Source organism: Loxodonta africana, chromosome 15 (assembly GCF_030014295.1).
Source record: "Loxodonta africana isolate mLoxAfr1 chromosome 15, mLoxAfr1.hap2, whole genome shotgun sequence".
NCBI lineage: Eukaryota > Metazoa > Chordata > Mammalia > Proboscidea > Elephantidae > Loxodonta > Loxodonta africana.
Window position 1 is genome coordinate 7,608,142 of NC_087356.1, and position 21,447 is coordinate 7,629,588.

The following is a 21,447-nucleotide window of genomic DNA, read 5'->3' on the forward strand; positions in this document are numbered from 1 at the left end:
TCTGGCCCTTTATAGGAAAAGCTTACCGACCCCTGCTCTACAATAATGGCAATTTTTCTCTTTAATTTTGGGTCTTTACATTCTGATTTAAGGGTATGCCCTCCATGCACGCAGAGAGGCAGGATAGCATAGTGGCTAAGAACATGTGTTCTGGAACCAAACTGCCTGGGTTCAGATGGTGTTTCTGTCAACCTAATAGCTGTGTGACTCTGAGCAAGTTACTTAATCACTCTGTGCTTTGGCTTCTTCACCTGTAAAATGGTGATGACAACAATGTCTTCTTCATGGGTCTGTTATAGCGATTAATGAGTTAATGTATTTAGAAGATGGTGTGGCACAGAGCAAACGCTAAATAAGGGTTCATTATTACTATCTAGATAATTGTTTTTACAACGCTTATCAAATTGAAAATAAATAATTTGTCTTAAAGAGAAACTTAGTAAAGTTGACTTAAATAGTATAAAAGACTGCACAAAATGATTTTCATTTAATACGCACATTTCAGTTCTCTTCAATTAATATATCACATCTTCGCATTTCAGCTGTTGTTGATGAAGTCCATTCACTGATAGAAAAGAGCCGAAGGCTCATCATTGTCCTAAGTAAAAGTTATATGTCTAATGAAGTCAGGTATGAACTGGAAAGTGGACTCCATGAAGCACTGGTGGAAAGAAAAATTAAAATAATCTTAATTGAATTTACACCTGTTACTGACTTCATGTCCTTGCCCCAGTCACTAGAGCTTTTGAAATCTCATCGAGTTCTGAAGTGGAAGGCTGATAAGTCTCTTTCATATAACTCGAGGTTCTGGAAAAATCTTCGTTATTTGATGCCTGCAAAAACGATCAAGCCAGGCAGGGATGAATCAGAAGTCTTGCCTGCTCTCTCACAGACTTGACCTTCGGAAACGCCGACTATCAGAAAGAACTCTAGATACTTGGGGGTGGAGTGTGTGAACTTGTGGATAACAAAGGACTTTAATCAAATTATTGAACTGTACTCTATGAAAATCCTACTCACAATCTGAAGATAAAACCTGTCATAAGGATGTCAGGGGTCAGAATAAACACTGAGCTGTGGTCCCCTGCTTCCGGAAGACCTGGAGTTCGAAAGAAACAGAGCTTCTCTGTTTGCCATCTATCATAACTGGATGCAGCTACTTGTACTTGACCCTGTATTTAGCAACCATGAGGCTGGGCACTGCGTGGAACGGTGGTGGATGCCTCACAAGACGGTCACAGCTGTAAGTTTTCGATGCTGACAATCTCATTTGAACTGAAGGACTTTAGGTGCACGAAGAGGCATTTTGTGTGAACCGTAGTGGGTGACAGTAACTGGAATGCTTCCTTCCCTGAGTCCTGGTGGAACAGTGGTTAAGAGCCACAGCAAGCTACAGCTGCTAACCAAAAGGTCAGCAGTTTGAATCCACCGGTTCTTTGTAAACCCTGTGGGGCAGTTCTACTGTGTCCTATAGGGTTGCTATGAGTCAGAATTGACTCCATGGCAGGGGGTTTCTGCACACCTTGGACTATGCATGGAAGGACAGAACAGGGTAGGGGGGTGGCCTGTGAGCCTATCTGTCTAAGTAGGTTCTTGGCCTCAGGATGTGTGTAACGGACCCCGGGCACAGTTGCAGGCCCCTGGTCCTTGGACTCCACTAAAGCACAATGAAGAGCTTCTTTAATGAGGCCTATCATGGAAGCTTCTTAGAGGGAACCCAAGATGCTTTTACATCTTTCATGAAGGACAGAAATCTTAATTCAGAAGATAATGCCCCAGATCTTTCCGTTACAAAGGTCTCAAACATATGTTGATTTTATGCAAATATTTATATCCAGGATTGGCAACAAGATCATATTAGCCACTAAACAGAAAAAAATTACATATTTAATATGTGCTAGATTGGAGGCAGCAAGGCATGGTGGTTGGAAGGATGGGCTGTGCAGTCGAAACACCTAAGCTCCGGCTCTGGCCTTGTGACTAACTCCTGTAACCTTGGAAACGTTACCTAGCCTCTCTGTGATGCAGTTTCCTCCTCTGTAAAGCGGGAGCTTATAATAATCGTACCCACCTCACAGGGTGACTAAATGAAAAAACGTGATAAAGTCCTTAGAAGAGTTCTCGGCATAGAGCTAATGCTCCGTAAGTGTTGCTGTTGTTGCTGTCACTTAGATAAGTTATTCAGCAGGGGGCTAAAATGGAAACCAGAGAGCGGGAAAGGGAAGGAGATCAGGAGAGTAAGGTCGTCCTGTAGGTTTCTCTCTCTGTAGGAGAAGCATAGAAAGAAACCTACAGGAGAAGCCGATCAGTAGGGTGGAAGATGTTTCTCCCTTGGATATCTGCCTCTTTGGACACTGGAAGAGTCCCTGAGGTTATGTCTGCCTCACTTCCGCGGCCCCAGCATCGTGGGCCTCCTGGATGGTCTCAGCAGTTGTGGCTGCCCGTGGAAATCACTGAGTCACTGACCAGTGTCAGCCTTAAAGCAAAAGAAAGAGTTGTGTTAAGTATGTAACCATCAGTTTGGAAGGCTGGGTAAAACACATGGGTGCAATATGAATATTCAAAAGGAGTTTAAACAGAACCCGTTTAAAACAGCTGTAGTAGATGTTGCTGACAATCAAAGAAGGGTGAGAGTTCCGTTAGATGTCCAGTGTGATAAAGTGATTGAACTGTTACAGGGCTCTGGATTTTTGAAAAGGGGCTAGTTGGTTGGCTAAACAAGTACAAGACAATTCTATTAATAACTCTCATGTTTATATGTTAAAATATATTAGTGAAAATAGGGAATTGAGAGAAATTGTATTGTAATAACGGTAGTCTCTAATACATAGGATGGTTTTGCTTTTCTCTTGTCATGTATGTTTTAAAATAAATTAAATGAACCATTTTTTGAACTTCACTTTTGAAAAGAAAACAATTCTATTTTTGAAATGTCTGGTGTCTTTTCACTGACTTTAAGATTCCAATACCTCATTCTCACCATATATTTTCACATGTTTTAATAAGATATAGGGTATTCACAGTGAACTCCCACCTCTATGTTTTTTTTTTAAGTTCAAATTATTTGTACCTTCCACCCAGAAGCAAAGGGAGAATTATCTTTTCTCTTTTATAAGATCTTCCAATACCCAGCACAAGGACTTACATATAGTAAGTCTTCACATGTCGGTGAGTTAATGTACGTATTTTTAAGCTTAGGTACAAACATCCCTGACTAGGACCAATGTATTTTTAGATATCTGAACATCCATTGGAAACCCTGGTGGCGTAGTGGTTAAGTGCTACAGCTGCTAACTAAAGGGTTGGCAGTTCAAATCCGCCAGGCGCTCCTTGGAAACTCCATGGGGCAGTTCTACTCTGTCCTGTAGGGTCGCTATGAGTTGGAATCGACTCGATGGCACTGGGTTTGGGTTTTTTGGTTTGAACATCCATTATCTTCTATTACATCAGATGTCCTCAAAATCTGGAATCTATTGCAGAGAACCAGTGAATAATCAGATCTCTAAAATGGATAAAGAAAAAACTCATGTGTGTCTATCATGTGCTAGAAACATTTTATGAAATTAGAATTACAGTCTTTTAAAGTAGTGTGAGGGACCTTAACCCATTAAACACACTGCCATGGAGTTGATTCTGACTCATAGTGATCTTACAGGAGACAGAAGAACTGCCCATAGGGGTTCCCAGTCTGTAAATCTTTATGGAAACAGATTGTCACATCTTTCTCTACAGAGCAGTTGGTGGGTTCGAAATGCTGACCTTTTGGTTAGCGACTGAGCACTTTAACCACTGCACCACCAGGGCTCCTGCTAGAAAGAGACCTTCAAAAGCCAATACCAAACCCAGTCCCGTCAAGTCGATTCCGACTCCTAGTGACCCTATAGGACAGAGTAGAACTGCCCCATAGAGTTTCCAAGGAACGCCTGGCGGATTTGAACTGACCACCCTTTGGTTCGCAGCCGTAGCACTTAACCACTACGCCACCAGGGTTTATTACCTACATATTCCAAACCCAGGAACCTGAGACATGATACGTCCAGGGACTTGATCAAAGTCACACACCTACCTAATGTACCATGTCCTCTCTTTAGAACTGCCTGTTGCAAAGTAAGGCTTGAGGTAAGTATTTCTGAGGTCACAGGCACTTTTCTTGGGGGAGCACATTTTACCAAGGAGGTGTAGGGCAGCTGCTTAGGAATGACTCAGGAGAGGAAAAAAGAGTAAGAGGGATCTGAGGGTTCCTTTTAGGCCACAAGGGTAAGAATGCAGGGAAAAGTGAGCCCTAGGTCCTCCACAGGAAGAAAGTACACACTTGAATGGAACGGGCCAACTGTGGAATCTGCCCAGATACAGGAAGTTAGAGCCCCTGACAGGTCCGAGGGGCAAGGTGCAGCCTTCGGCCCACACTGGTGCTGAGCAGTCAGCTGCTTGGGCTTGCAGAGATGATGAACTTTCCAGCAGCTGTTAACATGGCTGCCTGAAGCTGGAACATTGGTAAAACCAGTGCCCAAGGCAGAGGTGAGTCATGGCTTTAAATAGAGGAAAGAACCTCACCCTGGCCTGAAGTGCAGCTCTGAAAGAGTGGACCCAGGGCTGGACTGGACACCATCTTTCTGAGCAGGAGCTACCCTCAGAGGCACCATCACAGCAATAGGGAACTCTTCAAAGGGTGGCTAAGTCACGAATAACAGGAAGTGGCATGTATGTCTATGGGCAGGACACAGGGTCCTGCCAGTCCCACCCTTATGCCACACTGATAGTGATCACAGTTTGGGCTGAGAACTTTGAGACCAAAACCTGTATTTCTGTCTGAGGCTTGCAGAAAACCAGCCTTTATCACAGGCTTGTGAAAATTAGTTTTTATCTCTTTCTGGGAGATCTTGTGGGTACACATAGCACCCAGGGAACATCACACCCCATTTATGCAGTTGCTACAATTTAATGCACCGGCTCAATAATTGCTGTTGTATATTTAGGTTACGTTATGACTATGTTACAAATCTATCTTGGAAGAAGTACAGCCAGAATCCTCCTTAGAAATGAGAATGGCAAGACTTCGTCTCACGTACTTTGGACATGTGATCAGGAGGTACCAGTTCCTGGAGAAAGACATCATTCTTGGTAAAGAAGAGGGTCAGTGAAAGAGACGAAGACCCTCAAGGAGATAGACTGACACAGTGTCTGCAACAGTGGGCTCAAATATTGCAATGATTATGAAGGTGGCCCGAGACCAGGCAGTGTTTTGTTCTGTTGTACATAGGGTCACTATGAGTTGGAACTGACTCGATAGCACCTGAGTTTCTCAGAGAGTTTCTGGGTGGTGCAAGTGGTGGGTAAGAACCAAGAAAACCTTTCAAACATGCCTGGAACATGATTGCCCTCTACGGAGAAAGTGAATTTAGAATGATTATTTAAAATGGTACCTGAAAATGAGTGAATAAATAGCTGGCTTGCTTAAAAAATATGTGTGCTACAAGAATTAATTTTATAACCTCCAAAATATCCTATGACATTATATACTTATATTCAGTAATTATTTGCACTATCTTCTGAATGAAGTGTGAAGATGAATGAAGATGCTGGGAAAATATGAGGCATAACTGGGTTGAATTTTCACAAATATGCATGAAGTTAAGCATCCAGACGAGAGTTGCTCTTTTTAGAGTGGCACCTGTACTTTCTACATTGGTTCTCCTTTGATAAAACCACTTGTTCAAACTACTTTTTAGAAATTTACAAAGGAAGGCACATATTATCCAATGCCCTTGCATTTCCACACCTTAGGTAGACTAGATATTTTTGAAAGCACCAGAAGTCCCTGGAGCCAAGCCTGCTGAATAATGTTGGTAACGACCTGATTTTTTTTTTTCTTTTTAAAACCAAATTATGTTAGTTTTCTGCAGAGAGTTATAGTTAGTGAGTTTTCAAGTTGTTTCTCTTGATTTTCAGCATTATTATTGTGAAATGTAGAATAAATATGACCAAGAGGGAATTCAAACTTAGGTGAAGAGAGAAAAAAGAGAGTCCCTGTGCTTGGTTTATTTATCTTTACTTTTTAAAATGTTTTATTAGGAAACATCTGAAGCATACAGAAAAAATGAAAAGAAAGGTACACTAAATGCCTATGTATCTACAATCCAATTAAAATTGCAAATAATTTCTCACATTAATCTTTCTCCTGCTGTATTTTTTTTTTTCTACTGGATTTGTTTTTGCAACAACGTTTTTTCATCATTACATTATTCTCAAATCCTTCGGCATGAATCACCAAGAGATAGACATTTTTCTACATAATCACAATACAGTTACTAACATTTAACAAAACTAATAATAATTTCCTAGTGTCATCTGGCATCCAGTTCATATTGAAAATCTCCCACTGTCCTAAAAAATCTCATTTTATATTCTATAAAGATGTTTTTAAAACTTAGATCAAAACAAGAGTCTTGCACTGCAGTTAGTTGTACTCTTAAATCTCTTTTAATCCAGACAACCCCCCCTTAAACACACACACAGACACACACACACACCTTTTAACTTTTTATATCATGACACTGATTAAAAGGATCAGCTCAGTTGTTTCACAAATTGTTCCACACTCTGGATTTTTCTGATAGATTCTTTATAGTATCTCTAATTTTTCCTCTATCCTCTTCCCTCTGCCACAAGGTTTGATTGGATTCAGGATAAACATATTTGACAAGAACACTTCATAAATGCTTCTGTGGAATTCACATGGTTTCACACCAGGAGTCGCCTGATGCCTGGTTGGGTCACCACTGGTGATGACCAGTTTGGTAACTGGGTTAAAAACAATGTCTTGAAGGTCTATTTCCCACTCTGCAATTGGCAAGTCATCTGTAGGTGATTTGGTCCATTGTGCATACCAGGCCCCCCATGGACATTGTACCTAGTTGCTTTAGCATCCATTTATGATCTTGCCTGAATGAATTAAGGCTAATTAATTAATTAAGTTTGCTAAGCAGTGGTTTTCAAGATCTATTATTTATTCTATATTTATTATCTGAGAGTCTTTGGAAAAGAGAAGCTTTCCCTTAACAAGTGGGATATTTGATTACACTGAACTACAGTTCTTACTGAAAGAATAGGGTAACTCCTTTATTAAACACCCCCTCCTCCATAAAATAAAAACCAAACGCAGTGTCATTGAGTCAATTCTGAGTCATAGTGACCCTGTAGGACAGGGTAGAGCCGTCCTATGGTGTTTCCAAGGCTGTAAATCTTTATGGAAGCAGAGCTGTTGGTGGGTTTGAACCGCTGACCTTCTGGTTACAGCCCAGCACTTAAACACAGCACCAACAGGGCTCTTTAGGAAAAGAGTAGAACTGCCCCCACAGAGTTTCCAAGGCTATAATCTTTATGGAAGCAGACTGGCACATCTTTATTCTGTGAACCACCAACCTTTCAATTAGCAGCCAAGCGCTTAACAACTGCGCCACCAGGGCTCCTTAACTGCTTTATTATCTCCCTTTAACTATCAGTTTTCAGAGTAAATAATTGATAAGTCAGTCATTGCCAATGGTGACAAAGAAAAAAATATTTTGTTTCTCTTTTTTCAATGTCATTGTGAGCTCCTGGCTTTTCATATATTTAGTTTTACTTATAATAGTTGTTATTTTTTAAATTAAGAGATTTATTGAGCTATAATTGATATACGGTAAATTTAAATATTCAAAGGGTAAAATCTGATCAGTTTTAACATTTGTATTGTTGTTGTTGTTAGGTGCCGTCGAGTTTCGGACTCATAGCGACCCTATGCACAACAGAACGAAACACTGCCTGGTCCTGAGCCATCCTTACAATCGTTGTTATGCTTGAGCTCATTGTTACAGCCACTGTGTCAATCCACCTCGTTGAGGGTCTTCCTCTTTTCCGCTGACCCTGTACTCTGCCAAGCATGATGTCCTTCTCCAGGGACTGATCCCTCCTGACAACATGTCCAAAGTATGGAAGACGCAGTTTCGCCATCCTTGCCTCTGAGGAGCATTCTGGCTGCACTTCTTTCAAAACAAATTTGTTTGTTCTTTTGGCAGTCCGTGGTATATTCAATATTCTTCACCAACACCACAATTCAAAGGTGTCAACCCTTCTTCGGTCTTCCTTATTCATTGTCCAGCTTTCACACGCATATGATGTGATTGAAAATACCATGGCTTGGGTCAGGCGCACCTTAGTCTTCAGGGTGACATCTTTGCTCTTCAACACTTTGAAGAGGTCCTTTGCAGCAGATTTACCCAATGCAATGCATCTTTTGATTTCTTGACTGCTGCTTCCATGGCTGTTGATTGTGGATCCAAGTAAAATGAAATCCTTGACAACTTCAATCTTTTCTCCATTTATCATGATGTTGCTCATTGGTTCAGTTGTGAGGATTTTCGTTGTCTTTATGTTGAGGTGTAATCCATACTGAAGGCTGTGGTCTTTGATCTTCATTAGTAAGTGCTTCAAATCCTCTTCACCTTCAGCAAGCAAGGTTGTGTCATCTGCATAATGCAGGTTGTTAATGAGTCTTCCTCCAATCCTGATGCCCCGTTCTTCTTCATATAGTCCAGCTTCTCGTATTATTTGCTCAGCATACAGATTGAATAGGTATGGTGAAAGAATACAATTCTGACACACACCTTTCCTGACTTTAAACCAATCAGTACCCCCTTGTTCTGTCTGAACAACTGCCTCTTGATCTATGTAAAGGTTCCTCATGAGCACAATTAAGTGTTCTGGAATTCCTATTCTTCGCAGTGTTATCCATAGTTTGTTATGATCCACACAGTCGAATGCCTTTGCATAGTCAATAAAACACAGGTAAACATCCTTCTGGTATTCTCTGCTTTCAGCCAGGATCCATCTGACATCAGCAATGATATCCCTGGTTCCACGTCCTCTTCTGAAACCAGCCTGAATTTCTGGCAGTTCCCTGTCGATATACTGCTGCAGCCATTTTGGAATGATCTTCAGCAAAATTTTGCTTGCGTGTGATATTAATGATATTGTTCTATAATTTCCACATTCAATTGGATCCCCTTTCTTGGGAATAGGCATAAATATGGATCTCTTCCAGTCAGTTGGCCAGGAAGCTGTCTTCCATATTTCTTGGCATGGACGAGTGAGCACCTCCAGCGCTGCATCTGTTTGTTGAAACATCTCAATTGATATTCCATCAATTCCTGGAGCCTTGTTTTTCGCCAATGCCTTCAGAACAGCTTGGACTTCTTCCTTTGGTACCATCGGTTCCTGATCATATGCCACCTCTTGAAATGGCTGAATATCGACTAATTCTTTTTGGTATAATGACTGTGTGTATTCCTTCCATCTTCTTTTGATGCTTCCTGTGTCTTTTAATATTTTCCCCATGGAATCCTACACTATTGCAACTCGAGGCTTGGATTTTTTCTTCAGTTCTTTCATCTTGAGAAGTGCCGAGGGTGTTCTTCGCTTTTGGTTTTCCATCTCCAGCTCTTTGCACATGTCATTATAATACTTTGTCTTCTCGAGAGGCCCTTTGAAATCTTCTGTTCAGTTCTTTTACTTCATCAATTCTTCCTTTTGCTTTAGCTGCTTGACATTCAAGAGCAAGTTTCAGAGTCTTCTCTGACATCCATCTTGGTCTTTTCTTTCTTTCCTGTCTTTTCACTGACCTCTTGCTTTCTTCATGGATGATGTCCTTGACGTCCTTCTACAACTCATCTGGTCTTTGGTCACTAGTGTTCAAGCCGTCAAATCTATTCTTGAGATGGTCTCTAAATTCAGGTGGGATATACTCAAGGTCATATTTTGGCTCTTGTGGACTTGCTCTGATTTTCTTCAGTTTCAGCTTGAACTTGCATAGGAGCAATTGATGGTCTGTTCCACAGTCAGCCCCTGGCCTTGTTCTGACTGATGATATTGAGCTTTTCCATCATCTCTTTCCACAGGTGTAGTCAATTTGATTTCTGTGTGTTCTATCTGGTGAGGTCCATGTGTATAGTTGCTGTTTATGTTGGTGAAAGAAGGTATTTGCAAAGAAGAAGTCGTTGGTCTTGCAAAATTCTATCATTTGATCTCTGGCATTGTTTCTATCACCAAGGCCATATTTTCCAACTACTGGTCCTTCTTCTTTGTGTCCAACTTTCACATTCCCATGGCCAGTAATAATCAATGTATCTTGATTACATGTTCAATCAATTCCAGACTGCAGCAGCTGATAAAAATCTTCTATTTCTTCATCTTTGGCCCTAGTGGTTGGTGTATAAATTTGAATAATAGTCATATTAACTGGTCTTCCTTGTAGGCATATGGATATTATCCTATCACTGACAGTGTTGTACTTCAGGATAGATCTTGAAACGTTCTTTTTGACGATGAATGAAACACCATTCCTCTTCGAATTGTCATTCCCAGCATAGTAGACTATATGATTGTCTGATTCAAAATGGCCAATACCAGTCCATTTCAGCTCACTAATGCCTAGGATATCAGTGTTTATGCGTTCCATTTCATTTTTGACGCTTTCCAGTGTTTCTAGATTCATACTTCGTACATTCCAGGTTCCGATTATTAATGGATGTTTGCAGCTGTTTCTTCTCATTTTGTGTCGTGCCACATCAGCAAATGAAGGTCCCAAGAGCTTTACTCCATCCACGTCATAAAGGTCGACTCTACTTTGAGGAGGCAGCTCTTCCCCAGTCATCTTTTGAGTGCCTTCCAACCTGGGGGCTCATCTTCCAGCACTATATCAGACAATGTTCCACTGCTATTCATAAGGTTTTCACTGGCTAATGCTTTTCAGAAGCAGACTGCCAGGTCCTTCTTCCTAGTCTGTCTTAGTCTGGAAGCTCAGCTGAAACCTGTCCTCTGTGGGTGACCCTGCTGGTATCTGAATACCGGTGGCATAGCTTCCAGCATCACAGCAACACACAAGCCCCCACAGTACGACAAACTGACAGACACGTGGGGGAACATTTGTATACAGCTGTGAAAGCACCACTTCAATCAAGATAACATAACTAACATTTCCTAAAGTTTCTGTAAGCCCCTTTTGTTATTGTCCCCTCTCAACTCTCCTTGCCTTACTGACCCTAACCCATGGTCTGATTTATGGCATTATAGATTAGTTTGCATTTTCAATAATTTTATGTAAATAGAGTCATACAGTCTACATGCATTTAGGTCTGACTTTTTTCACTCAGCATCATTATATTGCAATTCCTTTATATTGTTGAGTGTGTCAACAGTTCATCCCTTTTTGTTGCTGGGAAAGCCTGGTGGCATAGTGGTTAAGTGCTACAGCTGCTAACCAAGAGGTCGGCAGTTCGGATCCGCCAGGCGCTCCTTGGAAACTCTATGGGGCAGTTCTACTCTGTCTTGTAGGGTTGCTAGGAGTTGGAATTGACTCGACGGCAGTGGGTTTGGTTTTTGGGTTTTTTGGTTGCTGAGTAGCATTCCACTGTATGGCGATACCACAATCTGCTTGTCTATTCATCTGTTGCTGAACAGGTTGTTATTTTCCAGTTTGGGGCTGTTTCAAATAAAGCTGCTGTGAACATTTGTATACAATTCTTGTTATGAACATAGGCTTTTTTTATCTCTTGGGTAAATACCAAGGCATGGAATGACTGGTTAATAGAGTAGGTATACGTTCAACTTTTTAAGAAACTGGCAAGCTGTTTTCCAAGGTGGTTGTACCAGTTTACAGCCTCACCATCAGTGTCTGAGTAGCTGGTGCTTTCACACTCTGATGGACACTGAGGGGTTATTATTTTTTGATGCTCAACCCATCCAAATTTTGGCCACTCAACTGCTAATAAATTAAAACCTATTACATATTTTGGAGAGATGATCGTGGAAATTCTGTCTGTAATCTCTGAGAAGTGCACGGCAGATGAGGGTTTCAGATGACTGCCATATATCCTGATTTTTAAAGAGGATATTTTTATACAAACAAAAACTACACACAAAAAACAAAGTTACAGGCTCTGGAGACAATGGATGGAGATAAAGGCAGAGACAAAAAGAGAGACACTCCTGTTCCCCTCACCAATCTACCCACAGCAAGAAAACTGCCATACTAAATTGCACTCCTGAAAAATGTTGAATTGGCATTACACAGGACCATAAAACAAACAGGAATACATGCAGGTCCACCATGTATATGAAACTAAATGGGCTCAGGGGCAAGGACAAGAAGGCAGGAGGGGACAGGAAAGCTGGACTAATGGAAATGGGAAACTCGAGGTGAGAAGGGCCAAGTGTTGACACATCGCAGTGTTGACAACCAATGTCACAAAACAATATGTGTATTAATTGTTTAATGAGAAACTAATTTGCTCAGTAAAACCTCATCTAAAGCACACAAAAAAATGTTGAATTGGAAAATATGACAATAAATTGACAGGAAAAAAGAGAGAAAAAATAAAACCATTACACAATCAGTCTAAATTCATGTAGTAGAATATAAACTGAGAGAGAGAGAAAACAGGGGGGGATTATTTCAAAACAATTAAAGAAAATGTTTCAAAATGGAAGGGTATGAGTTTCCAGATTTAGAGGGCCCACAATTCACCCATTAAAGGAATGGAGAAATAGCTTCAAAATTTGGGGGGAAAAAAATGATGTGCCACCCAGAAGTCTATATGCAGCCAAACAGTTATTCAAATATAAGGATGTAATAAAGAGATTTTCAGATATATAAGGCTTCCTGGTGGTGGAGTGGTTAAGAGTTCGACTGCTAACCAAAAGGGCAGCAGTTCAAATCCACCAGCTGCTCCTTAGAAACCCTACAGTGAAGTTCTACTCTGTTCTATAGGGTCATTATGAATCGGAACCAACTTGATGGCATCTAACACCAACAAGGCTTCAAGACACTTACCTCCCGTGTACTCTTCCTCAGGAGTCTATTGGAAGAGGTGCTTGTTCAAAAGGAAGGTTTTCACTAAAAAGAGGAAGGCTTGGGGTTAAAAAGGCTAGGGGATCCAAAGTAGGAAAGGGGTGAAAAAGATATCCAATTTGATGGTAAAGAGAAGTCCCAGGATGGCAATTGTGCATATGCCATATTTGAGCAGAAAAGCAAGCCTCAGTAGGACTGTCTTCAAAAGGAGAATATATTTTCTTAAGTGTTGAATGCATTGACAGGTGATTTAGGTTTCTGCTGGAGACTTTGGGAGTGAATTAATCATGTTGTTGTTAGGTACCATCCAGCTGGCTCCGGCTCATGATGATGACCCATATGTGACAGAACATAATGTTGCCTGGTCCTGCACCATCTTCAAAATGTGGCTATGTTTGAACCCAGTGTTGTAGCCACTGTGTCAATCTATCTCACTGAAGGTCTCCTTCTTTTTTGCTGACCCTCTACTTTACCAAGCATGATGTCTTTCTCCAACTATTGGTCCTTCCTGATGACATGTTCTAAGTAAGCAAGAAGTCTTGCCATCTTCACTTCTAAGGAGCATTCCGGCTGTACTTCTTCCAAGACAGGTTTGTTCATTCTTCTCACATACCATGGTATATTCAATATTCTCCAACATCACAATTTGAATGCATCAATTCTTCTTTGGTCTTCTTTTTTCGTTGCCTAGCTTTCACAGGCATATGAGGCAACTGAAAATATCATGGCTTATTCATCAAAATGACATCTTTACTTTTTGACACTTTAAGTGTTTTGCAGCAGATTTATCCAAAATAATACACTGTTTGATTTCTTGACTGCTGCTTCTATGGGCATTGATTGTTGATCCAAAAAAACAAAAACACTGCCGTGGACTTAATTCTGACTCATAGCCATGCTGTAGTACAGAGTAGAACTGTCCCCATAGGGTTTCCAAAGCTGTAGATCTTTTTATTTTATTTTTAAAAATTTTTGACTGTGCTTTAAGTGAAAGTTTACAAATCAAGTCAGTCTCTCACATAAAAACTTATATACACCTTGCTACATACTCCCAATTGCTCTCCCCCTAATGAGACATCCCTCTCCCTCCCTCCACTCTCTCTTTTCATGTCCATTTCACCAGCTTCTAACCCACTCTACCCTCTTATCTTCCCTCCATGCAGGAGATGCCAACACAGTCTCAAGAGTCCACCTGAGTTAAGAAGCTTACTCCTCACCAGCATCCCTCTCCAACCCATTGTCCAGTCCAATCCATGTCTGAAGAGTTGGCCAAAGCTGTAAATCTGTATGGAATCAGACTGCCACATCTTTCTTCTGCAGAGCAGCTGGTGGGTTCGAACTGCTGACCTTTTGGTTATCAGCTAAACTTTTTAACTACTGTACCACCAACACTTCACAATGTTGATCCAAGAAGAATGAAATCATGGACAACTTCAATTGCTTCCCTATTTATCACGATATTGTTTATTGGTCCAGTTGTAGGTATTTTCACTTTATGTTCAGGTGTAGACTTAATCATAGATATTGAGAAATTTGGAAACCCTGGTGGCATAGTGGTTAAGAGTTCGGCTTCTAACCAAAAGATCGGCAGTTCAAATCAACCAGGCACTCCTTGGAAACACTATGGGGAAGTTCTACTCTGTCCTATAGGGCCAGTATAGGTTGGAATCGACTCAGTGGCAATGGGTTTGGTTTGATTTATAGAGAAATATAAGCAAATAAAGAAAAGATAATTATTAACTTCAATGAAAACAAAAATTGGTAGGCGAAAAGAAATGTAGTTAGATTGTACTGTAAGGCTCAGCCATAAGTAATATTTACCTGGTCACAATGATGTAAACATTAAATATTGATTTAATAGAAAATTATGAAATACCTATATTTGGAGGCAAAGTAGAAGGAAATTGTGTGTGTGTGTTGTGTTGTAAGGGTAATAGAAGACAGCTAAATATACACTTCCCATTGTACGAAGTCAACGGATTATGTCTAAAACTTATGTTCAAGGGTTTCTTAGTGTATATAGTTTGCAATCAGCTATCTGGTAACTGAGAGGTTGGTGGTTTCAACCCATCCAGTGGCACTGAAGAAGAAAAGTTCTGGTTATCTGCTTCTGTAAAGATTACAGCCAAGAAAACCCTATGAAGCAGTTCTACTCTATAACACATGGGGTAACCATGAGCTGAAATCAACTCAGTGGACAAGCAAGGGCAACATGTTCGAAGACAAGCTTCTTCAAAAGGCAGGCTATATTTTGCCTTCTCATTAATCCCTATCCACATGCTGCAATATCTTTTACACTCATCGGTCCGCTGGGCCTGCCTTTCTGAATTGCCAAATCTGACGGAAAATTTTCAGTCTTTCTTCTGCTTGCCATCTCTGCTGTATTCAACTCTGTTGATCCTTCTTTTCTCCTTGAAACTTCTCTTAGATTATGTAAAACGGTCCTCATATATTCAGCTGTACATTGGGTAGTTCTGTCTAGAAATCTGAATAGCACCTAAAACTCAACATATTCAAGCTGTACTTATTCTAGTTTCCCCAATCCTACACTTCCTGCTGCATTCTTCGTCTTGGTTAATGAAACTATTTTCTACCTGGTGACCAAGCCAGGAAGTTGGGGGTCATCTGTATTGGTTACTGCCATATCTCGTCTTCAGCTAATACCCTGAACCTGTGTTTTCTCGGATAACCTCTTGGAAGTTGCCTTAAGTATGAATGGTGCTTACTATCTCTTGCAAAGATAGGTTTGTAGATATTGTGGTGGGAGCTGTGGAGGTTCTTTTCCAATTGCTGCAGTTTTTTCAGTAATCAGTTGAGAACGAATATGAGGGTGGAGATATGAAATGACAGGGAGAGCTATGAGTTTGTTCTCTGGGAGAATGGGATAGTGAATTAACTAGAGAAATAATCTAGTTTGGGTATGGTTCCAGGAAGCATTTAAGTTTCCTTTGGGTTATGGAGGAGTGAGACTGGCAAGTGTGGCTGTGTGTTTTGTCTAGCAGTAATGAGTTGTGTCTGTTCAAAGTGTGGAGTCCATGGAGACTTGTATAGTCCCAGCTACTTTGTATTTTTCAAATTAGTGTGATGAAGCAGGGGGTGGGGGTGCAAGTGAACTGAGGGCATAGGCTTATATGACTAATAGAATTTAAGTTGGAAAATACAAGCATGGAGGAGACAGAGACAGATTAACCAGTAAGCATGGTATGTACTGGCTTACAGTAAGCAAGGCATAGATGTTGTGAAAACCAGTTGAAATTGTGCACTACAGATTGGTAAGTAAACACAATTAAGCCTGTGAGTACCTTGCTTATTACTCCTGGGAAGGGGTGATTGAAAATGTGGTGGAATCAATATAATATTCTTTTGTGACCAATGATTGTTGAAATTCCAGTATTTTGGGGTGGAAGCTGAAATACAGGTGGTGATTGTCAGGAAGTGGGATCTCAAAATGGAGATTATGGAGGCATGACAATTGTAAAAAAAAAAAAAAATTATAAGTAATGACAAATTTACTCTATGGCTATAGGGATGAATAGTTCAGATAAGGGTGGAGGACAAGACCTTTGGAAAAGAAGAAGTCAATTACTAACAATGCATAGACACCAGAAGAGAAACTGAATAACTAGGAGCTCCTAGAAATCAAATACGCTTATCCAAAGACTTCAATAAAAAAAAAAAAAAAAATAGTGCTATTGAGTCATCCAAAGACTTCACTAGAAGAGTAAAAATACAACCTACAGACTGGGAAAAAAAAATTGTGGCTTTGACATATCCAATCAGTGTCTAATCTCTAAAATCTACATATACTGCAAAACCTCAACAACAAAAAGACAAATAACTCAGTTAAAAAATGGGCAAAGGATTTGAACAGGCACTTCACCAAAGAAGACATTCAGGCAGCTAACATACATGAGGAAATGCTTACAATCATTAGCCATTAGAGAAATGCAAATCAAAACTACAATGAGATACGACTTCACCCCAACAAGGTTGGCATTAATCCAAAAAACACAAAATAATAAATGTTGCAGAGGTTGTGGAGAGACTGGAACACTTATACATTGCTGGTGGGAGCGTAAAATGGTACAACCACTCTGGAAATCGATTTGGCACTTCCTTAAAAAGCTGGAAATAGAACTACCGTATGATCCAGCAATCCTACTTCTTAGACTACATCCTAGAGAAATAAGAGCCCTCACCATGAACAGATACATGCACACTCATGTTCATTGCAGCACTGTTCACAATACCAAAAAGAAGGAAACAACTCAGGCACCCATCAGCAGATGAATGGATAAACAAATTATGGTATATTCACAGGATGGAATACTATGCAACAATAAAGAACAACAATGAATCTGTGAAACATAACACGGATGAATCTGGAAGGCATTATGTTGCAAAAGGACAAATATTGTATAAGACCACTATTACAGCAACTCAAGAAAAGGTTTAAACACAGAAGAAAATATTCTTTGATGGTTACAAGGGTGGGGAGGGAGGGAAAGGTGTATTTACTAATTAGATAGTAGATAAGAATTATTTTAGGTGAAGGGAAGGACAACACACAATACAGGGGAAGTCAGCACAACTGGACTAAACCAAAAGATTAGAAGTTTCCTGAAATACAACCAAACACTTCAAGGGACAGAGTAGTAGGGACTGGGGCTTGGGGATCATGGTTTCAGGGGACATCTAGGTCAATTGGCATAATAAAGTTTATTAAGAAAATGTTCTACATCCCACTTTGATGAGTGGCATCTGGGGTCTTAAAAGCTAGCATGCAGCCATCTAAGATGCATCAATTGGTCCCAACCTACCTGGAGCAAAAGAGAATGAAGAGCACCAATGACATAAGGAAAATATGAGCCCAAGAAACAGAAAGGGCCACATAAACCAAAGACTCCATCAGTCTGAGACCAGAAGAACTAGGCGGTAGCTGGCTACCACCAATGACCGCCCTGACAGGGAACACAACAGAGAAACCCTGATGGATCAAGAGAAAAGTGGAGTGCAGAACTCAAATACTAGTAAAAAGACCAGACTCGATGGTCTGACTGAGACTAGAGGGACCCCAGAAGATACGGCCCCCAGACACTCTTACCCCAGAACTAAAACCATTCCCGAAGCCAACTCTTCAGACAAAAAATGAGACTGGACTATAAGACATAAAATGATACTGGTGAAGAATGTGCTTCTTGGCTCAAGTAGATACATGAGACTAAAGGGGCAGCTCCCGTCTGAAGGTGAGATGAGAAGGCAGACGGGAACAGGAGCTGGTTGAATGGACATGGGAAATACAAGATGGAGGGAAGTGTGCTGTCACATTGTAGGGAGAGCAGCTAGGGATACACAGCCGTGTGTGTATAAGTTTTTGTATGAGAGACTGACTCGAACTGTAAACTTTCACTTAAAGCACAATAAAAAAAAAAGAAGTCAAAGAACTAGAAGCCAGAGTGTTAGATGGCTCTATGTGTACATTTTAAAATGTGAATATTAAAATCACTGTGAATCAAAACAGGAGTAGTAGCGGTGAGAATAAGACTGAGTCAGGAGCGAAAATCTTCAGGGAATGAGGGGGAGTGAAACGGGGTGGGGTTTGTGGATGGGTAATAAGTAATATGAGGATATGAGATTCAAAGCTGGGGGTTTTTGAAAGGAGGGAGGTACAATGGCAGGAAGCAGCAACACAATGCAAATAGAACATTTACTCACCTCTAGGACCAGAGGTCCAAGGGTTCGGGGAGAGGAGGCATCCTCCGTTTGAGAAGGATGTTAAGAGAAACATGTTAGAGAAACACAGTCCTCAGGGAAGAGTCAAACTGCAGTTGTGGTAAAGAAGAGTAAGTGGAAGCAAGCCTAGGGAAGAGTTTGAAGATTTAAGAGATTATTAACTGTTTTTTTATACAAGGTTACAAAATTAAGGAAAATTTAGTGAGTTCCCTCTAGGCGCTATCCCTGAGTCTGCAGTTTAGCTAAGAACCCCTCCCCTGTGTTTGGCTACGTATCTCTCCGCCTAGCATTTACCATACTGGAAACTATCTTCAGGAGCCCCTCTGCCTCCAACTGAACTGTTAACTTCTCATGGGCAAAAACTATCCCGTAATCATCTATGCAGTGACAACTCCCAGCAAAAACCTAGTAAATGTTTGTTGGGTTGGGCTTATTACTTTGAATTGTCGTTATTTATCTCTTTCTTTTAAAATGTAAGCTCACTGAAGGCAGAGACTCTATTTTATTTCTCCTTGTACTAAATTTTTGATCCAGTAGTAATAAACCCGTTGCTATCGAGTTGATTCTGACTCATAGTGACCCTAGAGGACAGGGTAGAACCATCCCTAGGGTTTCCAAGGAGTTCCTGGTGGATTCAAACTTCTGACCTTTTGGTTAGCAGCCGTAGGTAGCTCTTAACCACTATGCCACCAGGGTTTCTGCATAGACACACATAAAATGGTTGGAAAAAGGAATTCACCGAAGGGACCCATTTTTATTTCACCCAGCAATACACTCTAAGTGAAACAGAATTTATTAAGCTCAATGGTAATACATGTTCAGCTGGGTGGCACAAGTTTGGTAGCTAAGCACTCGACTACCAACCAAAAGGTTAGTGGTTCAAACCTACCCAAAAGTACCTCGGAAGACAGGCCTGGCGATCTGCTTCCAAAGGGTCACAGCCTTGAAAGCCCTATGGAACAGTTCTACTCTGCATCACACGAGGTCACTATGAGTCAGAACTGACTCAACAGCAACTAACGATAGCAACAATCCCAAAACTTAGTGAGTTAAACAAAAGATTTATTAGATCTCAGAATCCTGCAAGCTGGGCTCATCTGGGCGGTTCTGCTGCACATGGTGTCTGCTGGGGCTAGAACATCCAAGATGTTCTTCTCTTGCATGTCTGCAGCTGGGATGGTTGGAACAACTAGAATCTGGTTGGGCGGCTCTCTCCTCATGCCCTCACTATCTGGCTAGTTTGGGATTCCTTACAGTAAGGTAGTCTCAGGGTATTTGGCTTCTAACATGGTCTTTGGCTTCTAAAAGTGAGGAGATAGAAGCTAAAGACCTTTAAAACACTCAGCCTAGAAGTGGCACAGTGTCATTTCCAGTGCATCCTATTGGTCGAAGCAAATCACAAAGCCAGCCTGTATTCAAGGAGAGGTAAAATAGATTCCATCTCTTTATCTGAGAAGCAGAATGCACAAACCTGGGGTAAGGAGGAGTCAGGAGGAATTGATGCCAGCCATATATGTAGAGACTATCTCCACAGGATAATCTGTGTCTTTTAAATCCCATTTAAATCCTCCTGAAGTGGTCAAATTTCACATTAAGACATACCTCTCTAAATGACTTTAGGCTCAACTTCATGATCTGCATGAGGGTCTCTGAAACTTCATCCAGAGGGTGTTTCCCACACCCCAATATTCTTGAATGTTCAATTGAACAGTTCTTGAATCCCTGTGGTAAACAGTGCCTTATTTTTGCCTTTGCTTCTATCTTATCCGAACCTCTCCTAAAACCTCTAGCTTTGGTGCCTCTTTTCTTACTACTGAGGCTGTTCCCACACGTGCCCAGATACCGTGTGCCCAGAATATCACATGCCTGGAATGTTCTTTCAGCTCCTCCATGTTACCTTTCAGAATAAAAACCAGTTGCTGTTGAGTGAACTTCAACTCCGAGCAACCCCATGTGTGGCAGAATAGAACTGTGCTCCCTAGCATTTTCGATAGCTTATTTTTTGGAAGCAGATGGCCAGGACTTTCTTAAAAGGCACCTCTGGATAGACTCAAACTTTCAAGTTTTCTGTTAGCAGTAGAGTTGTAAACTGTTTGCATTACCCAGGGATCCTCTCCTGCAATAGGCCTGAAAAAAAAGTCAAGTCCTCTTGGACTTCTAGGCAGATTCACGAACCAGGGGTGGGTGCGTTTTTTGGCTCATTCCTGGCAATTCCTTTTATATTCTCCCACCCTCATCTCAGGTGAATACTTGCTTTTTTCCTTTCTCCCTAAGTGAACTCAGTCTTCATTTGTATTTTGTTATTTTAATTATGTATGGAAATAGACCTGGAGCTGTGCTGTGTTCAGATGTATGCATCAACCTTATCTCTATTAGAATGTGAGGTTCTTGAGGGGGGATGATATTTAGGCTCAACAAAGATGCTTTCTAGACAAAATTCCTTATGACCAGTGTGACCTCAAGAGTGTTCTAAGGTTCTTATTAAGTGATTTGAGTTACTTTCCAAAGAATCAGTGAAGCTCTTAATTATATGTTAAACTTCGAAAATTTCTCTTGATGAATAGTTACCAAAAAACTCTTTGGTGATTTTAGACTTTAAGTTGATTTCTCTCATTGTATCAATAAATTATTGATTCATATAAAGGATGTTGGAGAGAGACTATTTTAATTTTCAGAATGAAACATTAATCATGCGAAAGGCTTTACCTTTCACCTTAAAGATTACACTTTTAGAGGTTAGTTTTACAAGAAGAAAAGAAAACAAAAACAAAAAAGAAAACCACAGTTGCGAAATTGAGTTGAGTGCTAATATTCTTTACAGGAAATTCCTG

The 21,447-nt window shown here is 40.6% G+C and overlaps 1 protein-coding gene across 6 annotated transcripts in view; it reads left to right on the forward strand.

Annotated features, from left to right (window-relative positions):
• IL18R1 (interleukin 18 receptor 1) overlaps positions 1 to 7,345 on the forward strand; it is a 61,863-nt gene extending 54,518 nt beyond the window's left edge. For 4 of the 6 annotated variants that reach the window (XM_064268569.1, XM_010593573.3, XM_064268570.1 and 1 more), the window contains one exon: positions 543 to 7,341. In XM_064268569.1, the coding sequence (XP_064124639.1) occupies positions 543 to 898 (356 nt within the window). In that variant the 3' untranslated portion in view covers positions 899 to 7,341. Of the gene's footprint in view, positions 1 to 542 lie in introns of all 6 variants that reach the window. The other 2 variants (XM_023552608.2, XM_023552607.2) reach the window with 2 other exon arrangements.
• Positions 7,346 to 21,447: the final 14,102 nt, after the last annotated feature.